Raw genomic sequence first — 20,547 nt, 5'->3', positions numbered from 1 at the left:
AAAGAGGAGGATATAAATTTAACAAATAAATAAATAAATGCCGGCTTTTGTAGCCTGCAGAGGTCCATGCCAAAATTGCTGTAGCCTGATCCTTTACTTGCAATTACACATAGGATCTAGATATGTGAACGCTTGGGGGGGGGGCCAGAAAAATTGGGCAGGAGACCTACTTCCCACACCAATTTTTTCCATATATATTTTTTCAGGTCCTCTCTAGTAGGATCACAGCCCTACACTTATAAAGGTGTCCGGGAAATATATTTTTAGTTGCATTATCTTATAAATCAGTGCTACTCAAAGTGGTGGTCCACGGACTAGTGCTAGTTCACAAGCCACCAGCTGCCAAACCCCAGTGACTCCACCACAGCCCAGGTTGGGTGGGATGCTTCAGGGACTCAATAGGGTACCAGGCCCTGGTACCTTGGGATGGGAATTGCCGGTCTACCACATCAGACAGCTTGAGAAACACTGTTATAAGTAACTTTTCAGAGGGCTCATTTCTGTACTGTAGAGGTAGATTGTGAACTTGCAACGTAATAGTCACTTAACTATCTAACTCTCATGGTAGGAATTTTGATCAACTTGTTTGCTTTCTCTGAGGTTTTGGAAGGTGTCTCGTGTACAAGAATGCCAAGTGTACTCTGAAGCGTTACACAAATCAGACATTTGACAAGGTGATGGGACCCATGCTGGATGCAGCTACACACAAGCCAATCTGGCGCCATGAAATTCTAGATGCTGATGGTATTTGCTCTCCAGGTATAAAGTGATGTTTTGTGTATTTTAAGAAACTATCATTTTGCGCAAGTGTGCTAGGTACATTACAGAACATGGCAGCCCCATGCCCTGTGGCATTCCATCAAAGTAACAGAGTAAATATGAAGGGCTGAGGGATTAATAATAGTGGGGAAGCATTCAATGTAACAGAAAGTAGATGAAATTATAATGCATGCTTTGTCGAAGTTGAGTTTTAAGATGGATTATACCTAAACAAAGTGAAAACTTTGTGCCAGGCAAATAAGTTCTTGTTTGCCCTGGCATTTGGTTCTTAATTGGTGGGGTCGGCCCACCTATGAGGCAAGGTGAGGTGACTGCCTCAGGCACTTGGAGTCACAGGTGCAGAATATCCTGATGACAATCTTTCTCCCCTCCTCCCCCTTGTTCCTGATGTAGATCTTCCTTCACCCCTTCTTCCCTGATGGGGAGGGGGCACCATTTGGAGGTCTTCCTCAGGTGCCAAAATGTTTTGGGCCAGCCCTATTAATTGGGATCAGATGATATGATGAAACTTTAGCATGTATTGGTGTTCATCTTTTAGTATGATGGAGTAGGCTTTGTCATTAAAATGATCGCTTTTAGTAAATAATACTATGTGTTCATCCTTTAGTGGGGTGGAACATGACTGTCCTTTTGTAACATTGCAGGATGAGCACTTTCAGTCATTGATGGGGGTTTTATGTTATTTAAAATTTTGTATTCAATGTTCTTTTACAACTCTATGTCTTTTTGAGACACTTTATGTAACATTCAACAGATAAGTGCAATAAATAATAATAAGAAGCTTATTGGTGGCTTTTTAAAGCTGTCCACTTAGAATAATAAGATCCAGTAGTCTGTTCACTGCCAATTTTTTCTTTACTTGAAAACTTTTAAAAATACAGTGGTACCTCGGGTTACATACGCTTCAGGTTATATACGCTTCAGGTTACAGAATCTGCTAACTCAGAAATATTACGTGGGTTAAGGACTTTGCTTCAGAATGAGAACAGAAATCGCGCTGCGGCAGGAGGAGGCCCCATTAGCTAAAGTGGTGCTTCAGGTTAAGAACAGTTTCAGGTTAAGAACGGACCTCCGGAACGAATTAAGTACATAACCAGAGGCATCACTGTACTTCATAATTTTGATCAACTTGATGCATTAAAAAAGCACAACCTGTTTTCTTCTTCCTACATCCTTACAGGTGAAAAGGTAGAAAACAAGCAGGTGCTTGTGAACAAATCAATGCCAACTGTGACCCAGACACCTCTGGAAGGCAGCAGCATCCCGCAGCAACCACAGTATAAAGATGTGCCCGTAACGTATGTCACACCATCATACTTTATTTCTAAAAGCCAGAGGGGGAAAGGAAGAGTGGATAGTTCATGCTTAGTTCTGGAAAAGTGGGAAATAAAGCTGAGCAGCAGAAGGCAGGGAGACCAGGTCAGGAACTTCATTGGATCACAGACAGTGAACTTAGTTTTCCAGGTTGTGCAGTGTAGAATAACTGTAGGCTAAAGTACACATTCCATTAATCATGCTGTTAAAGTGCTTAGGCTGGCCACTTTTATTCTGAAAGAAAACTAGCTCCATTCTGGAACATGCTGTATACCTCAAATATATAGAATCACAGAATTGTAGAGTTGTATATTATTTGAAGAGAACATCCAAAACTCATGTAACAATAAATGCAGAAGTTGTTCAGGTAAAAGTCATTTCTATTATAATTTTCACTTATCGTGGAAGGGCTGGGCTGCAACTTATTCTTTATTTATCTGTTAATGTTCTTTTTTAATATTCAAGCGCAGTGGTATCATTTTTAAATCAGGGACAGAAAGGTGTCTGTCATTCCGTTCCTTATAATTTAATTCCAAATGCGTTTTAGCTGTAGTTTTAGTATAAAAAAGTACATTTGCTGTCTGAGCTTAAAACTTGCAACCTGATGTCCCACACACAATGTGGCTTTATTTCTGAGAAATGAAATATGTGTTTTCTCTCCTAATCGTTAGTTACAAAGGTGCAACTGATTCATACATTGAAAAAGTCATGATATCTTCAAATGCTGAGGATGCATTTTTGATCAAAATATTGCTGAGGCAAACGAGGCGGCCAGAAATTGGAGACAAATTTAGCAGTCGCCATGGGCAAAAAGGTATATACATTGTTATGTTTAATTTTTTTAATTTGCTGTCCTTGAAATAATGCAATATGCATTGCTTATTTTGTAGCATATGGGGGTATCTGCATAAAATTGGTATATACATATATGCTGCTCTCAGCTATTCATAAGTACATATGCTCATGTTACTAAAAATGTGTCAGTGGATGCAAATGACTGGGAGCCTAATACTGTAAAATATAGAATATAACAATGCTAACAAAGAATGGAAATTGCTCTGTTTTGAAATAACAATTCTGCACACAATTGGCCAAAATATTCCAATCTCTTTGTCTTTGTGCATGTACGTGTGTGTGTGTGTGTGTGTGTGTGAATGCATATACAGTGGTACCTCGGGTTAAGTACTTAATTTATTCCTGAGGTCTGTATTTAACCTGAAACTGTACTTAACCTGAAGCACTACTTTAGCTAATGGGGCCTCCTGCTGCCCCCGCGCTGCCGGAGCACGATTTCTGTTCTTATCCTGAAGCAAAGTTCTTAACCTGAAGCACTATTTCTGGGTTAGCAGAGTCTGTAACCTGAAGCGTATGTAACCTGAAGCGTATGTAACCCGAGGAACCACTGTATCCAAGTGGAGATGGAATTGCAATCTTACTTATCACTGATCTGTTGAAACTTTAAAAGGGTTACTGGACTTTAAAGAACAACAGAGCTGAGTGCAACCACCATTGTGCTGCCTTTTGGTTTACTTTATGGGTGTGTGGCAAGCAGCAGTAGCAGGAGATTGAAATAAAGCAATTGACTATCCCTTCATGATGTTCACGATGCTTCTAGCCAGCTCTGCCTATGAGGATTAGGAGTGTTTCAGCACTTCCAACCTGCTGTCCAGACCTTAGGTGGTATTTCATCCCACTCTGGTCACTGCAGGGCCACTTGGCTAAAAGATGGTACAACATGCAGAGTTCATTTGCAGTGACGGACTGATGCTAACTGAATTTAGACCCCTTACTTATAATTCTCAATTGTGTAAAACTCTCTATATCTTTTAACTTTTTATTAAAGAATATTTAGCTGATGAAAAACCTGCCTTTCAACAGCTTGGGCAATTGAATAAATTCTAATATTGCCAAGACCTTGATAGGGTTGCCATTTGGATCATGCCTGGAATTTTTATAAGCAGAAGCTACCAGCTATCTTTTTTGAAAGATAATGCATCTTTAATGCTGTGAAGCTCAGTGGGTGTCCTTGGACCAGTCACTATCTTTCCACCTAACCTATCTCACAGAGCGATTGTGACAATAACATATTGGAAGGCAGTGACCAGCATCGTGTGTGTCAACTTTAGCTTTGGGAAGGAATGGCAGGTTGTAAATGAAACAAACAAACAATAAATAAATAAATAAAGTTAGGAATATTGTCACATAAGCGCTCCATTTGCTTTCTGTTATCAGGCATCAATCACAGTGTGAAAATGAGGTTGTTACCTATAAACAAACCACTTGCTCAGATGCATTGCTGATAAGGCCTCAGTGTCTACCTCTTCCCTTAGCAACTCTGCAGCAAAATTAAGGTAGCAGACCTGCTTTTCAGAGAATCTAGGGGGAAACCAATAGGAATCCCCCAGGTGAAGTTTCTTGATAAGGACATCTCCTGCGTAAAGCATTCAGACTTGTTAATTTCCCCAAGTGCTCTACAAAATATATGCATTGTTTTCAGTGCACTCGGAATGGTATGCTTGACTGCTTTGCATACCGTGCCTAATTATGTTAATCATAGGAAAACGTGGAGCTGGAGCTTGCTAGATGCCTGACCACTTTCCAAGCCGCAGTTCTGCTGTTGGAAACAACTCCCAACAAATGCCCGTCAAGCCTTTCTTCTTCAAATGCTTCAGTGCAGGAGATGCCATAGCATACCTTGGAACTTTAGACCATTGCTTAGTCTGCATGACTGTTCCCCTGAACCCACCCCATAATGTCTAACCTAAAAAATATATCTTCTTGCAAGGGAAGGGTACAGTTGCCCTTAGGTTCAGTATTGGTTCCTCCTTGTTTTATGAGACCCTTTTGAAAACATACCACTCGCAATCTTCTCTTGCTCTGTGCAGCATGAGACAATATCGAGTACATTCAGAGCCTCAGGCAGTGCCCCCTGGGAGCTGAGTGTATGCTGCAAGATGCCCCAGAATCTTCTGCAGCACCCACATTTCTGCAGTTGACAAAACAGAGTGGAAATTGTATTTACTGAAAGGAGGTAGCTGGGGGAAATACTGCTCCAAAGTCATTAAAAAAAAAAAGTTGCTTCAATAATATTTCAGAATTCTGTATCTTCTGAAAGTTGTGGATAAGCAGATGTAAAACCAAACTCTATTCAGTAATGATGCACTTTGTTGGTGCTTCTCATTTTTACCCTTCTGTAAAGGGTGCAGTTTAGGGGATACTTGAAATTTTGCAAGGAACATCCTTGCATTCTTTTGGAGTGCCAAACAGAGAAACCTAAACCCATTTGAGATAATATTCCTGCTGTTATATCAGTAGCTTGACTTCCACCAGATAGCTTTTGATTGAGCTCAAACAAGCAAAAGGAATGATTTAGCAGTCATGCTTCTTCTTTTTCAAATTCACAAAAACTGAAATCAGTTCTTGATTTCACAGAGGGCTGGGAGAACACAGAAGTTCTAACTTCTATATTCACCAGATCATTATATTTCCAGATTTCCTCTTGCTTCTGTAAAAGTCCCAGTGAAGGGGGAAAGTTAGGCTCCTTTGATGTGAAAAAAGCAATATATCACTTCTCTGAAAGAAGGTTTTGCAGTCTCTCATGTGAAAAAGGATTAACACCTCCAACAATGGTCCTGCAGATCACAGAGCTAAGCAGCAATGCTGAGCAGTATTCCTGAAGTGGAAGAACTGTATTTAAGCAAGGAGGATTGAAATGGCAAACAGAAGCTGTTTTAATAGCTAAAGATCCCAGATAAAGGCTTAAACATTTCTTGAAGTATTTGCACTAAAATGCCTCTAAAGACAAGGAAATGACTTCAAATTCATAAATGCTATCTTTAGGAAAACAAAGTTCTGTGGCCCTTAGCATTGAGATAGTGCGCGTTCACTGTAGTGCAGAATAAAGATACATTATTCACAATATCCAGTACCTCTTACAGCCTTTTTCTTCTCTGGTATTATTTAATTAGTGTATACTATTAAAAGCACAGGTCTGACAAACTCAAACCCAGGATGGTAGACATATTCCTTTAAAAATATATGGTGGCCTGAGGACCACATGAAGTATCTTTCTTAGTCTATTTTTGTCCTGCTTTTCAGCCAGCAGGCTTCTAAAGCAGCTTACATAAGCCAATCCAATTAACTGAGGAATCCTATGTATGTCTGCTCAGAAGTAAGCCCCAGTGAATTCAATGGGACTTTTCTAGGGAAGTATGTATAGGATTGCAGCCTAAAAGCGCAATAAAACTGCAATTAAAATGCTATTAAAGGCAGAACTCAAGTTAATCCATTGGAAGACAAATACATAATTCTAGTAGAAAGAATTAAAATCATACATGAAGCTCCAGTGAAGAGGCCTTGGCCCGCTTTGGGGGAAAAAACAAAACCCAGCAATGAGTTAATTGGGCAAATATACAGAAGGAGGTTTTGAGGGCTGGGGGTGGGTGGGCAGGAAGCATTGCTCATAGTTTCTAAGCATAAGTGAATTCATTGTTTTTCTTTTTCTATTCTTGTCACTTTTGCCACACACAAGCGTCTTGTATAACTCCATGCAGTTTTGGAGCTTTAAGATTCCTTGTGAAAATGGGAGTCAATCCATTAAGTTCTAAATAATCTGGAGTAGTAGCAATATATTTTAGACCCGGGTAGCCCACATGGTGCCATCCAGATGTTGGGCTTCCACTCATTAGCCCTGCCCAGCAGTCGGAGTGATGGGAGTTGCAATGCGACAACTGGGGAGCACCATGTGGATTAGCTCTGCTTGAAGAGAAACGGCCATTGATACCTTAGTGGAACTCAAGAGTTGGGGGACAAGTTGTTTTAACCATAACATCTGGTTCCATCTTGTTGGATCTCTTAACCAGTGGTGGCCAAACTTGGCCGTCCAGCTGTTTTGGGACTACAACTCCCATCATCTCTAGCTAACAGGACCAGTGGCCAGGGATGATGGGAGTTGTAGTCCCAAAACAGCTGGAGGGCCAAGTTTGGCCACCACTGTCTTAACCCATCTCATCCCTTGGATCACAGCACTGAAAGCATTACAAAATTGTATTGAATTAAAACGAAGCACAGAATTATCCCCCCTTCCCCCCCTTTCCACTTGAAGCATGTCCATACAAGACTCCCAACTTTCGTAACTTTTTTTTTTTTTTAACCACTGCTTAACTTGCTGTTCTGAGTGTCAAGTAAGCATTTTAACTCAAATAACAAACAGGTAACCTTCTGACCCTTTTCAGTAAATCTCTCCCCCCCCCCAATTTCCCCCCTCTCCTCCCTTCTCCCAAATTACGGTAGTTTAGCATTTTATGGCACAGAATAAAAATCTCCCAATTCTGTTTCCAAATAGTATATATCCTAAACACATTTTTCTGAAGCTCTTGAGTCATTCAGCTATGTGTATTTTGTAAAGTTCCTATGGTTATTGTTTTACAATAGCTGCTTCCAGGAGCATTGTAGGGGTTTCAGTTAATCAGCTCTTTGTGTGCTTCAGACTATGCAAATTTATCACACCAGACCATTCAGCAGCTCATGGGAAACCAGTGTACAAGCTGCATTGTCTTCTAGCGCCTCCTCTAATTTAAAATGGTTTTAATAAAGAAGCTAATCAAGTTTGCTTATGTATTATTTATCTGTCAATTTTAATTCTGGCCATCTCAATGTCATATGAGAAGTACTAAGTGGCAGGATAGATCCACAAATGATTCAGCAACGGAACAAAACTAAAATTAATTGGTGCTGCTTTGCCCTTGTACATATTTAAGCAAATAGTGTCTGCTAACTAGAAGACCATGTAGCTTTGGCATTTGCAATAATTTATTTTGCTATAGTGATAAACTGGATCTCCTAAATACTTCCATACAATTCTGAATTAGCAGAGGGTTGGGGGGGTGAGGGGCGGGTTTAAATCACATTATCTGGGTCTCTTAATGCCAGGAATATCATTGAATCGGTTCATTTATTTAAATCATCTTTATCCCACACCTTGAACATGTGGCTCGTAGGTGAACTTTGAAAGCATACAGTTAAAAGCATTTTTGGACATTCTGCTTGAGCGGCATAGAAAAGTAGAAGGTAAAATTCAAGATAAATTGTATTTATTTGCTTTGAATGGCCATCGTAATGTCCTTTTTTTTGCTCTTTAAAATATGGCAATCCTACCCAACAGAAACTAGCAGCACTGCAGCTGTTGCTTCTGATCCAACAGTGTCATAGTTTGCACTCTGTATACTATGGGGCTGAATCAGACTTTAAGCATGATAGGATTATTTGCCTTATTTAGAACCTTAAGAGCTTTGTCATTATGAAAAGTATCTTATGCTTATGATTTTACTCCTACTGACAGGTTTTTCTGATAGCTGAGCAGTATGGGATTATGATTATGATTATGATTATGATTATTATTATGAAAGCAACATATTCTGCTATAAATGACATGGATCCTTGGATTTTGTACATGGAGGGAAAACACAAAACTGGTGCAGGATATATCTGAAAGCTTCAGGATATCTGCCTAAGACTTTGGGCTTGAAAACTGGAACCTAATAGATACACAGCCCCATTCAGTCTGGGCTCTGATATTTACGGGGCCCTTCACATGGACCCTGGACACATGGAAACTGCTTCTTCATGAGCTACAGGATGCCATATCAGTGGATCAAGGGCCATGAGCCCAGCACTCCCCATGTGATCATATCTCTCAATAATAGCTAAGCTATGTGGGAGCATCAACAAAAGCAGCCAGGGTAAAATTTTAAGGTCTTTATGTCTTAGAGCAAGATCTGAGGCCACTAACTCCATGACCAGCAAAGCCCAAACAAAAGGCCCAAATACTTTTGCAAAGTATTCTAAAATATATGTGGTGCTTTTGATTTGTGCTACTCCCCGCTAAAATATTTTGAATGGGGCAAAATTATCAACAGTTGTCTGATTAAATCTGGTGCCTAAAAAAAGAGATATATTTGTGCAAAACATGTACACTATCTTGCATGCTCCTTACAAAAAGTTACTTGATGTGTATTCCACAGAAAATGGGGCATATTGGATTATACTTTTTACTACATAGAGAATACACAGATAAATGATATCCGATCTATAAAGAACGTATGTTGAAACATAAATTGGCAATGCCTTGCTGGTGTCCATTTCTAATCACCTTGAATTATGAGCGAAAATAATACCAAAATATATTCTTAATTGCAGAATCCAATAATATAGCTATTGTGGTGCTAAGTGTGAGAGCTCACAGTATTCAGGATCATTGTATACGCTAGGAAGCTGCAATATACCTATTCAGCTCCGTAACTACACCGACTGGCAGGAGCTCTCTAGAATTTCAAAAGGGTCATTCTCAGTCCTATCTGAAACGGCCAGGGTTTGATCTAGAGCCCTTCTGCATGCAAAGCAGATTCTCTACCACTGGGCTACAGCTCTTCTCTTCTGCACATACTCAACAACTCCACATAATCTGAGCATGTAGGTTTCCCCCCTTCATTCATTTGTAATCTGCCCAGAGGACTTTTATTATTGGGCAGCATCTAAGTGGCATAAATAAATCACATTTTAATTGTGCCCTCAATGACCCAATACCCTTGTTGTGAAATTCAAAAGAAAAGAAAAGAAAAAGCAAACTCCATGTAATTGAAACAGTACAGAATTGTTGAATCCCTTACCATAGGAAGAAAGCATCTATCTAGCTTGTCTGTCTAATGTTCATTCATTTGAGGATCTGTGTTTGGGGATGGATCTAAGCACGTCCAAATCACACAGATGAACTCCCATATGCCTGATTTAGCTTCCGGTCACCCTGCTGGGATAATATGTGAATTGTCCGCATTGATCTGATTTGGATCTATAATTTCTCTTCTAGAGGGGCTACGTAGGGGGCTGCCTTGTACACAATCCACTGGGATTGCCTCTTGGAAAGGAATTAAAATTCCGATTTGTGCTCTTGCTCTTCTTCTCCTGCAAGACTGGGGAACCACAGGCTTGGGAGGCAAACACAGCCCTCCAGGGCTCTCTTGCGGCTGTCCCCACCCACCACTGACGAGTACCCCTGGAGTTCGCCCAGATGACAGGGTGCTCCCCCCAAGTCCCCAAAAAAGTTCCTACCCCTGTTGTAATGGTTTTGGTAGTTTATGTGCAGGAGAACCACCTTTTGAGTTACGTCCTATGCTAATCTTTACACATTGAGATCACTCATCTGTTAAGATGATCAGGAAAGGTTCTTCTTTGTGGTGGGGGTCTTTCTTCTCCCCCACCTCTCACGTGTACCTTGTTGTTGCATGGGAGCCACTTCCTTCTTGCGCAATCCTGCACAGGAGGGAGCATGACATCTGTGTGGGGGAAGACCCAGCCAAAATTTGTGCATCATGCGGCTTGCCAGCCACATGGGACTGTACCCCAGGCAACTGTCTCTTTGGACCGGAAATCTAAGATTGGTGTGTGTAGAGTTTTCTCAGCTGTGGCTCCTTGTCTTGCAGAACTGCTTTGTTTGTTTTGCTAAACTCGCACGCTGCTTTTCCTTGTAAAATGCCCAAGCTGACAAACGACAAAATGCAATTAAAATACGTGGTCTAAAAAAGTGATCAATGATTATAACAATAAATATAATAAAGAATAACTCACTCCAAGAAGGCACACCTGGCTCCATCACTGTTCATTTACAGGCACCAGGCAAAAACATTCTTCCTCATCCAGCCCTTTGGATCTTCATTTTTTGCTTATCTTCTAGTTAGGTGGGTTTGAGATGGGTTGGGTATATATGTGTGTATTGTATTTTAGGTTCTTTTACCCATGTTTTTAATGTGTGTGTTTTTTGGGGGGCGGTTACAAGTTGCTTTGAGTTTCACTTTTTTGTGGAGTGGGAAGTGGCCAATAAATACAATTAACAGTAATAACATTATCCATTATTACTATTATGAAATAGTTATAATCCTCTAAACCACCTACATTAGAGGATTGGTGGCGAGTAGTACAAATTATAAAGATACAGAGTAAGGGAAAGTAGGCAACTTACTAGTCATTTTATGGACAAGGGTAGCCTCTTTATCATATAGTTTGGCACCACAAAATGTAAGATAATGTTGAACTGCACACATTGCTCGGGACGTTGTACTTTTTTTGTATATTATATATACTGAGTTGTATCCAATGCTAGTTCTCAGACCAGACTCGTTGAAATTAATAGTCATGTCAAACTGTGGTCCATTCATAGCTGTAGTAAAACTTCATTTGAATATAATTCATTTCACTTATCGTTTAACTGTATCCTTTGTTTTATATCTTTCTCACGTGGTTGTTTCTTATGTCTTCAGTTCTGTATGGTGTTTCCCCCTCCTAAACAAATAAGTAATTTTTAAATACAGTGCAGCAGAGCAAGACAAATTAGCTCAATGGGGCAAACACCTGTTTAAATACTAATTAAAAAAAGGTTTCTACTTGTCACTTGAAAAGAACCCGAAGGTTAAGCAGACCTTGCTCAATAGGGAATTCTGAAGTTTGTGCATACCTAGTGAGAAGGTCTTCTCTCAGGTTCCTGCCAAATGCACATCAGATGGTGCTGGGTGGGAGAGGAAAAAATGGGTGAAGTCCTTTCTGAAGGACCTCATCACCCAAGCAGGCCGCTGATCTGTGGAAAGTCCACTTCCACTCTAATGCTTAGGAAGCAATACAAGGCATTTTTATTAAAGTGTATACCTGGTGATCTTCCATAAGCAAGTTCTATATTTTAGTAAGGTCAGGCTACTTGATGAAAAAGTGGTGTTTTGAAATAATTCTTAGTTTTGGATTGAGTCACTGTGCTGGATTTTTAATGTTTAAGCATGGTGGTTGTTTTTTTTACCGTTGGAGAGCTTTGTAAGCACTGTATATAACTAAATGGAATGTATCTTCAAATAAGGAGGACAACGTAATCCTATGCACATATATGCAAAAGGAAGTACTGTTGATTTCAGTAGGGTTTACTCCCAAGTAATGTGTGCAAAGGACAGCAGCAAAAAAAAAAAAAGGTTCTTGGAGATGTTGTCCTGCAGTCATCGTAGCCCCTTTAGAAGACTGCTTTGCATTATTCTGTTTTACTCAAAATACTTATTGTGTGGCTCATGAAATGAACCTTAAAACAGGTGGCATGGCAAATGTGTCCACAGTTTCTGTTTCTTTCTAGAACTTGAGAAAGACAGAAAGCTTGTTTTAAAATAGCCATGAACATTAAATTTAAAGTAATATGTAGACTGGCATTATTTATATATAAATAAATAAATAAATAACTCTCTGATTAAAGAAAATATATATATATATATATATATATATATATATATGGCTGAAAATAATTTAAAATAACTTCTAGCATTCACAGAAAAAAAGTTTTTTTGCAGATGTACAGTTGTACTTTGTCAGGTCTTCACAGACTGATGCTGCTTTAGTTAGTTAGGAAGCTAATTAGTTATATTTACAAACAAGAGCGCTAAAAGATTTTTCTTGGAATTAAGAACTTTTAACTTATTTTGGAAAAAAGAACTTTCAAAGTTGCCCGATGAGTTGGATGGGGGTTCACTCCGCTCGCCCCATCTTCCAAATCTGTCTAAATATTTTGTTTTAACGTCTAATCTCATTATGCTCTCTTTGTGTTTAACTTGTATTAAAACCTGTCAGCTATGACTGGTCTCATAAGCACAGTCAGCGGACCAGAATAAGTTAATTATTTACTTGTGTCACTAGTACTCTTCATCTAATGAAATGCACAGCTGTGTTAGATCTGCAGTTGGACGTCTCGATTCCATTGTTATACAAGTCAGCAAAGGGTAGAAGCTGCTATGATGGAGGGGCCTCGGTTCTTTCTGCTGTTCTGCCTTTCTGTGTCGATTTCATGGATCTTTTATCATTCACTTTCACACAAAACAAACAACACAGCGCCTGTCTGCTATGGGAACCGTCTTGGCATATAAAAGGGTTTCCAGCGCCTGAAGTAATTTTAAGTTAGTGCAGATTTAATTTTTGGCTTACAGGTGCCCTTTCCTCCTCATGCAACCAAACACAATTTCCTAGTCTGGAGGAGGGGGAGGGATGGATGTTTGGCCAAACCCACAATTGAAGTGGGTGTAAATTTTACGTGTTATTCTTTTGTATATTTCTCACACGTGAGAAAATTACTAAAATGATTTTTGTCGGTATGGTGTTACCACCCAAAGATTGGTTTGGCGGGGATTTTTTATGGGGTAGGAACCAGTAATAATGGTAAAAATCATGTGGTTTTTTAAATTGAAAAGCACAAAATAAACTATAGAAATGCTTGATCTGCTTCTTTCATTGCATCGATCCTTCCACATACTGTTAACAGCTATCCCATGCACCTAGGCCCTGTTCTTATTTTCTTTTGTGTGTGTGTGTGTTTTTAATTGGGCAGTGGATGTTGGTGTTTTCTCACCAAGCTCCAGTATCACAATCTCTTTTTGCCCTTCCCCGCAAGTGCCTGGTAAGCCCTTGTTTAGAGAGTGTGTAAACATTGCTTAACCTTCCCTAGTCCAAAACTCTTTTCTCCAGTTATAAAATGTATTGCCCACTTTACTGTACAAATCTACAAACTCTAAAGTATTTTAAAACATTTTACTGTGCCACTCAACTAGTTTTTTGCCCACCTGTAATAAAGCCACCATACACAGTGAGAAAATTTGGTTTGCATAGACGTGGGAAAGAATAGATGATGTTTTTTTCTAAATGTTTGTGGTTCGATTGTATGCATCCTTGTGTTTTTTATAAACACATACGGTTTTCAAGTTATTTAGACGCATGTAATCCAGTATTGCAGGGTGGCGCTGTGGGTAAAACCTCAGTGCCTAGGACTTGCCGATCGCATGGTCGGCGGTTCGAATCCCCGCGGCGGGGTGAGCTCTCGTCGTTCGGTCCCAGCTCCTGCCCACCTAGCAGTTCAAAAGCACCCCTAAGTGCAAGTAGATAAATAGGTACCACTTTATAGCGGGAAGGTAAACAGCGTTTCCGTGTGCTGCGCTGGTGCTGGCTCGCCATAGCAGCTTTGTCACACTGGCCACGTGACCCGGAAGTGTCTCCGGACAGTGCTGGCTCCCGGCCTCTAGAGTGAGATGAGCGCACAACCCTAGAGTCGGACACGACTGGCCCGCACGGGCAGGGGTATCTTTACCTTTAATCCAATATTGCTAATGTTTCCCCAACCTTCTGCAGGGCAGGGAGGGAAGTTCCTTTTACAAGCAGAAGTCCTTCCCTCTGACAGGTGGACCAAAGTTGTACCCCACTCAGTAAATAAAGACAAGGAACATTAGAGGATTCCCCCACTCTCAGTTTCCTCAAACTTTCTGTGTTGGGCCTGAGTTTAGAAGGAATACATATTCTGGGGTCAGTAGCTCAGATAAAAGCCTCTGCAAAATAGCTTGACTCTCACAAAGTACAGAGTAGTCTGGATTGTAGGATGCTAAGTGGTGGTGTTAATCACTGCAAAATGATTTTTTTTTAAAGTCTGCATCTTTCATTTATCCTACTCAGTATTGTTAGCTACATTTCCATGAACACCTTTAGTAAGGGAGTCTCTGTTTTTGAGTGAACTATTTTTAATTGGATAGGCTAAAATAACATCTAACTCTTGCCCAGAAGCATCATTTTGGCTCTGCAAAATGAATTGCTTGCTTCTGTCATTTGAAAAACCTGTATATATTCTGTGTTTCAGGGGTTTGCGGCCTGATTATGCCTCAGGAGGACATGCCGTTTTGTGATTCAGGAATCTGTCCTGATATTATCATGAATCCCCACGGCTTCCCATCTCGCATGACGGTTTGTAACATTTTTACAGTACTTGACCTTAATGCATTATTAAAAAGTGCTATTTACCCTTTTGGGGTAAATATCTTTTTACTGTTAATAAAAGAAAAATGCAAGTTTTTACACTGTGCATTATTCTTCATAGGGCAGAAGGTGGAATGGGAAAGTTGTGTATCTTGACAGGTAGTGCTCTCCAGTGCTGACAGACATTGGTCTGCGTGGGAATAACATGAAGAGGTTCAGGAGAACTGTTTGGCGAAGTGCCAGCTCAAGGCATTTTGCAGCCTGAGGTGGAGCAACAAGTGGTGTAGAGGTTAAGAGTGGTGGACTCATAATCTGGTGAACCGGGTTCGATTCCCCGCTCCTCCACATGCAGCTGCTGGGTGACCTTGGGCTAGTCGCACTTCTCTGAAGTCTCTCAGCCCCACTCACCTCACAGAGTGTTTGTTGTGGGGGAGGAAGGGAAAGGAGAATGTTAGCCGAGCGCACACACAAACATATATATTGTAACAACAAGCTGCCTTTTTAAAATATCTAAATTCAATCTACCTGAAACAACTCACTTGTTCTACCTGACATTGGCCATGCTTACAGATTATAGGATCAACTTCAGGTTTCTGTCTGGGATCTGAAAAGCTGCTTTAAGTATGCCCATGGGTTTGGGCCCACCCAGTGGGACATATTAATTGACTGATTAGAACGGCAGCCTCCCCTTCCACCTCACAGGCTGCTGCTGAAAGTCCCTTCAGTTTGCCATGCAACAAGAGACACAAGCCCAATATCCCCTTGGCTATGCGGGCCTAGTTGCCTGTCTTGTTTGGACTAGTATTTGCCCACAGGATTTTGTTTATCCTAGTCAGTTGCTTCTCTTTGCACCTTAGACAGATGTAGGGAAATCTCTAGAAGACTACAATATTTGGAGAGGTCTCGCCAAACTTAAAATATCTCTGCTTTCTGCTGCATAGGTGGGGAAACTAATTGAACTTCTGGCCGGAAAAGCTGGTGTCCTGGATGGCAGATTTCACTACGGAACTGCATTTGGCGGGAGTAAAGTGAAGGATGTGTGTGAAGATCTTGTGCGTCACGGGTATAACTACCTGGGGAAGGACTATGTAACATCTGGCATTACTGGGTAAGAACCTCCTGCAGGCGACTGCTGTGCCGTGTACATGTTCCTGTTTCTAATGTCTAATAGTCCCATGTGTGCATACCTTTAATGTGAATAGCTGCACATGGTTTTTTTATTATTATTTAAAAAGAACCCTGCCACTAGAGCTTCAAATAAAATAAAGAAGCCAGCTTCTTCTTGCAGCGGAGGTTTTTTTTTGTCACTTAAAATACAAAAAGTTATAAGCAGTTTTGGCAGAGGTGCCGTGTGCTCTTGGAATATGATTAGCAGCCTTAAACCAAATGCAATAGCAAAATACGACATTGAAGGCAGGTGCTTGTCCGTTGGGAGTTTTTGTGAGCGGCTTTTGCCAATTGTGGAGTCGGTCTGGCATAGTTGGCTGCTGTGTTCACTTCCTGCTGTGTTGATCAGACTGTCTTCAGAGATGTGGAGTTCAAAGGAATATGAGAAGGTTTAGGAAGCAAGACAAGGCCATATGGCCCAACGCGTCTGTGTTTTTAAAATGTATCTTAATCCTACCTTTCTATTTTCTACCACATCCTCCCCCCCCCCCCAACACCAACATAATCTGGGCCACTAACCTGTTCCATCTGTCAATTCTTCCTCTTTCATAAACTATATCTTTGCTTGTCCTAAATCTGGTTTGCTACTCCAGTTAAGGATAGGGGGAAATACATTTATTTATCTTAATGAACTGCAGGTGTTTTGTATGAATCTCTTAATGGTATAATGCATTTGCATTTTAAAATGTGTTGTAAGTCACTTGGAGACCTTTCAGTTACAAGGCTTAGTAGATGAGGATGATCCTAGCTGAAAAACATGGGTAGTATGACTCCTTTAGGGAAATTATGCAGGGTGGAAAATGTTTTCTTTTGCCCCACAATGTGTTTTTTGAAATCCTCTAATTTGTCTACATTTGCTTCGGGTGCCTAAAACTGCTTCCCTTCTCCCACACTATCATTTTCAGTTCCAATAATTTTCTTGAAGATCATGTAACAGCAAGGGATTGCAATTGTACCTACCAAGAATTCAGGAGCAGTTCCACATGTCAGCTTATAGACTGACTTAGACTAACTTAAGAGGATGACTTATGGAAACTCTCCCATGACCTGGAATCTTAATAGCTGGAGGAGCTCTCTTGAAGCTAGTTAACATTTTAGTTATTCTCAGATGTATCCACAGAGGTATCATCTTTCCCTGCCCCCATGAACTGCAGATCATTCCACTTCTTCCATAGAAATCAATGAAACACATGCTCCTCCAGTGAGCTGTATGGAAAGTGTTCTTTGATCACAGAGCAGTGAGTGAGAGGAAAAGAGAAGGCACTTGCCATACCCAAAATACCCCTTTTGTCCACAGAATCTAGGGCAGAAGAGGCAGGTGTACCAACCCCTGTCAGGTAATTTCCTGCTTCTGGGGCTACCACATTCCATTGTTCCTGCTTACTTTCCACTTCCGTTCCTCCCATCTTCCGGCTTTCTACCTCTAGTATCTGCATCAAAAGTCTTTGCCAGGAATTTCTACTGAAAGCTGGATTGGGTGAGGGGAAGGAGAGAGAGATTGGTTTGGCTGACTTGCTGTGTGTAGTGTGATGCCTGCTTGAAGTCCAGAGCTCCATGGCATTGAGATCCTGAAATAACAAGCTGTTTGTATTTGCAGTGCACCAGCTCTAGGGCTCTTATGCACCATGATCTGTGTTGAATCCTTTCATGTTTTGCAAGATCAAGTGTCTGGCTGAAGCTTCTCAGGTCTGCAAGGGATGGCTCCTGAAGTTCTCCGTGGGTTATTTCTGAAGGGGGTGCAGAGAATGTGGTCAACCAGAAGCCTAGTGGTTGGTGAAAGTGCAGGACTTGGGGAACTGGGATTTATCCGACTCACTCTCACAGTCACTAATACCTATTTTCCTTTTTGTAATCTTATTTATATAAACAATAATTTCTTAGCTTCTCTGAAACAAACTTTCTTCTTCCCTCTCAGGGAGCCATTAGAAGCCTACATCTATTTTGGGCCAGTGTATTACCAGAAACTGAAGCACATGGTTTTGGATAAGATGCATGCAAGAGCTCGAGGGCCCAGAGCTGTCCTTACCAGGTATGGCAGAGACAGGATCACAAGCACAAATGCACAGCACCAAAAGGCAGCCTTCAGGTCTGCTCCATTTCTCAACAGCTATACACGTGTAGAATCTTGCACAGAATTCAAAAGCTTCAGCTATAGCTTGAAAATATGTAAACGGGTCATTTTGAAGCCAGGGAATGACGTGTTGGCGTTCTTTGATTTGAAAAGGGAGGGGGAGTCAGGTTGCTACTTAAAAAGAAAAATACACAATTCACATAGCAGGTGGAGAGACATTATTATATATATTTGTGGTTAGAAGCAGTAAGTGGTCTTCTAGCTGAATCGAAGCCTCTTCCCATTCTTCTACTTCTCCACACCCAGTCACCCTTTATAAGCCGAATGAATGAGGACCAGGGAGCAATGCATGCCCCTTTTCTGCTGTATGTGCCTCTTCTTAGGCCAGCCTCATTCCTTTTGGATCATTGGGCCTAACTACAGCCTTAAGTTAGACCATACATAGACCGGGGATAGCCAGTGTCATGCCCTCCAGATGTTGCCGAACTACAAGACCCATCATCTGCCACTATTGATCGTGCTGGTTGGGGTTCATGGGAATCCATCGACATCTGGAGGGTCCCATGTTGGCTAATCCTGCTCTAGACTCCTGTAGTAGAGATAGACACTCTTTTGATGCTGAACATTTAGCAGCATTCTGGTGTGGTTTATTTTGGGGGGTGGGATTACCTGTTTCAGTGGGACAACATTCCCAAAAGTCTCTACCTGTTTGATTGAAAGGCAACCGACGGAAGGCCGCTCCCGTGATGGAGGCTTACGGCTGGGAGAAATGGAACGGGATTGCCTGATAGGCTATGGAGCTAGCATGCTACTGCTGGAAAGACTTATGATTTCAAGCGACGCATTTGAAGTGGATGTGTGTGGCCAATGTGGATTGTTAGGCTACTCTGGCTGGTAAGCAGACAACTGAATTTTTAATGTTTCAATGTGGTTTACCCAGAAGCTTGCATATGTGTGTGGTCCCTGCTTTTACGTTAAGTGAGAGCTTTCCCTCGACAAATGAATGTAATACGGTGCTTTGCACAAGTTGCATTTTGACCTGTGACACAGAGGATACTTGTAATTCCAAACTCGAAGGAAGGTAGCTCTTTACAGGACTTTTTTTTTAAAAAAATGCTTATAATTTATTCTTGGTATTAATGTGATGCCTATGTTCTTCTTACAAAGCAAACCTCAAAGATTATTTAGTACTTCTAGTTAGGGGTTTAGTGAAGTTTTTGTAGTGCCCGCAGAGCTTCTGGATTATGTCTTTACAGGACAAAAATCATTTAAAAGGGAATTGGGCTCTCCCTTGTGTTTTTGGCAGAAGATTATCTACTTTTCTGGAGATATTCCAACCATATATATATATATATATAGAGAGAGAGAGAGAGAGAGAGAGAGAGAGAGAGAGAGAGAGAGAGAGAAGCTACCATCTAAACTTAGGCAAACAAAAAGGGCTGAGTGTAGGAATTGAGACAAAGATGTGATTGCATGTATCACCCATGTTACAAATAGCTGACTTATCACAGTGCTTTCAGAAGAGAGGAGACCAGCTGTGTCAATGTCCTTTTCTCATCTAAGATCCAAATTAGACCACACTGAAAAGGCTGGCAAAAGAACTTAGTGGGACTATACCTTTTGTTCAGTGGCTTGGACTCGTGCAGAGCAAAAGCAGAGGGAAGGGATGTAACAGAGATTGTGAGGGAGACTTTTTTTCCTCCCTGCAAATTTTGCTTGTAAAATCAAGTCGCCCTCCCTGGCCTTACCTGTGAAGAAGAAGAAGAAGAGTTTGGATTTGATATCCCGCCTTTCACTCCCCTTCAGGAGTCTCAAAGCGGCTCACATTCTCCTTTCCCTTCCTCCCCCACAACAAACACTCTGTGAGGTAAGTGGGGCTGAGAGACTTCAAAGAAGTGTGACTGGCCCAAGGTCACCCAGCAGCTGCATGTGGAGGAGCGGAGAATTGAACCCGGTTCCCCAGATTACGAGTCTACCGCTCTTAACCACTACACCACACTGGCTCCTGTGTGCATGGCTTTTCCTGTTTAACCTAGAAAATTCTTGAAGCTTTTCTTCTTTCTCATGGCACAGATGGAAAAGGACTTATAGACTGTTATTTGCACGGGGCAAGACTCCTATTGGCTTGCACAGTCCTAAAAGCTTTATTCAGTTACTCTTCTTTTAATCTTAAAAAACAACTGTCAATTACAAACCACTGGATGAATTGCTGTAGTGTAATGGAACGTCATGAGAATTTTCTCTATTGCGGGGGAAGGCACCTGCAATAGAACGTTGGTAAACACTGCTGCTTCTGTTAAAAGATGTGAAAGTCACTTCCTCTGGGAAGAAACCACGATACAAGGCCCAGAGGAAAGGAGTACAGAGGTAGTGGTACTAAGCTGAAAGATCAAAAGGGAGGTAGAGAG

At 41.0% G+C, this 20,547-nt stretch overlaps 1 protein-coding gene across 1 annotated transcript in view; it reads left to right on the top strand.

The window, feature by feature from the left end:
• The window catches only part of POLR3B (RNA polymerase III subunit B), a 64,814-nt gene that overhangs the window by 38,851 nt on the left and 5,416 nt on the right, over nt 1–20,547 (top strand). The window contains exons 21-27 of the mRNA XM_081928199.1: nt 601–759; nt 1,961–2,078; nt 2,766–2,908; nt 14,786–14,889; nt 15,843–16,009; nt 17,984–18,097; nt 18,860–19,033. Coding sequence (XP_081784325.1) covers nt 601–759; nt 1,961–2,078; nt 2,766–2,908; nt 14,786–14,889; nt 15,843–16,009; nt 17,984–18,097; nt 18,860–19,033 — 979 coding nt within the window. The remainder of the gene's footprint in view (nt 1–600; nt 760–1,960; nt 2,079–2,765; nt 2,909–14,785; nt 14,890–15,842; nt 16,010–17,983; nt 18,098–18,859; nt 19,034–20,547) is intronic.

This window comes from Podarcis melisellensis, assembly GCF_964234715.1.
Source record: "Podarcis melisellensis genome assembly, chromosome: 10".
NCBI classification, from domain to species: domain Eukaryota; kingdom Metazoa; phylum Chordata; class Lepidosauria; order Squamata; family Lacertidae; genus Podarcis; species Podarcis melisellensis.
This window is presented reverse-complemented; position numbering and strand designations above follow the sequence as displayed.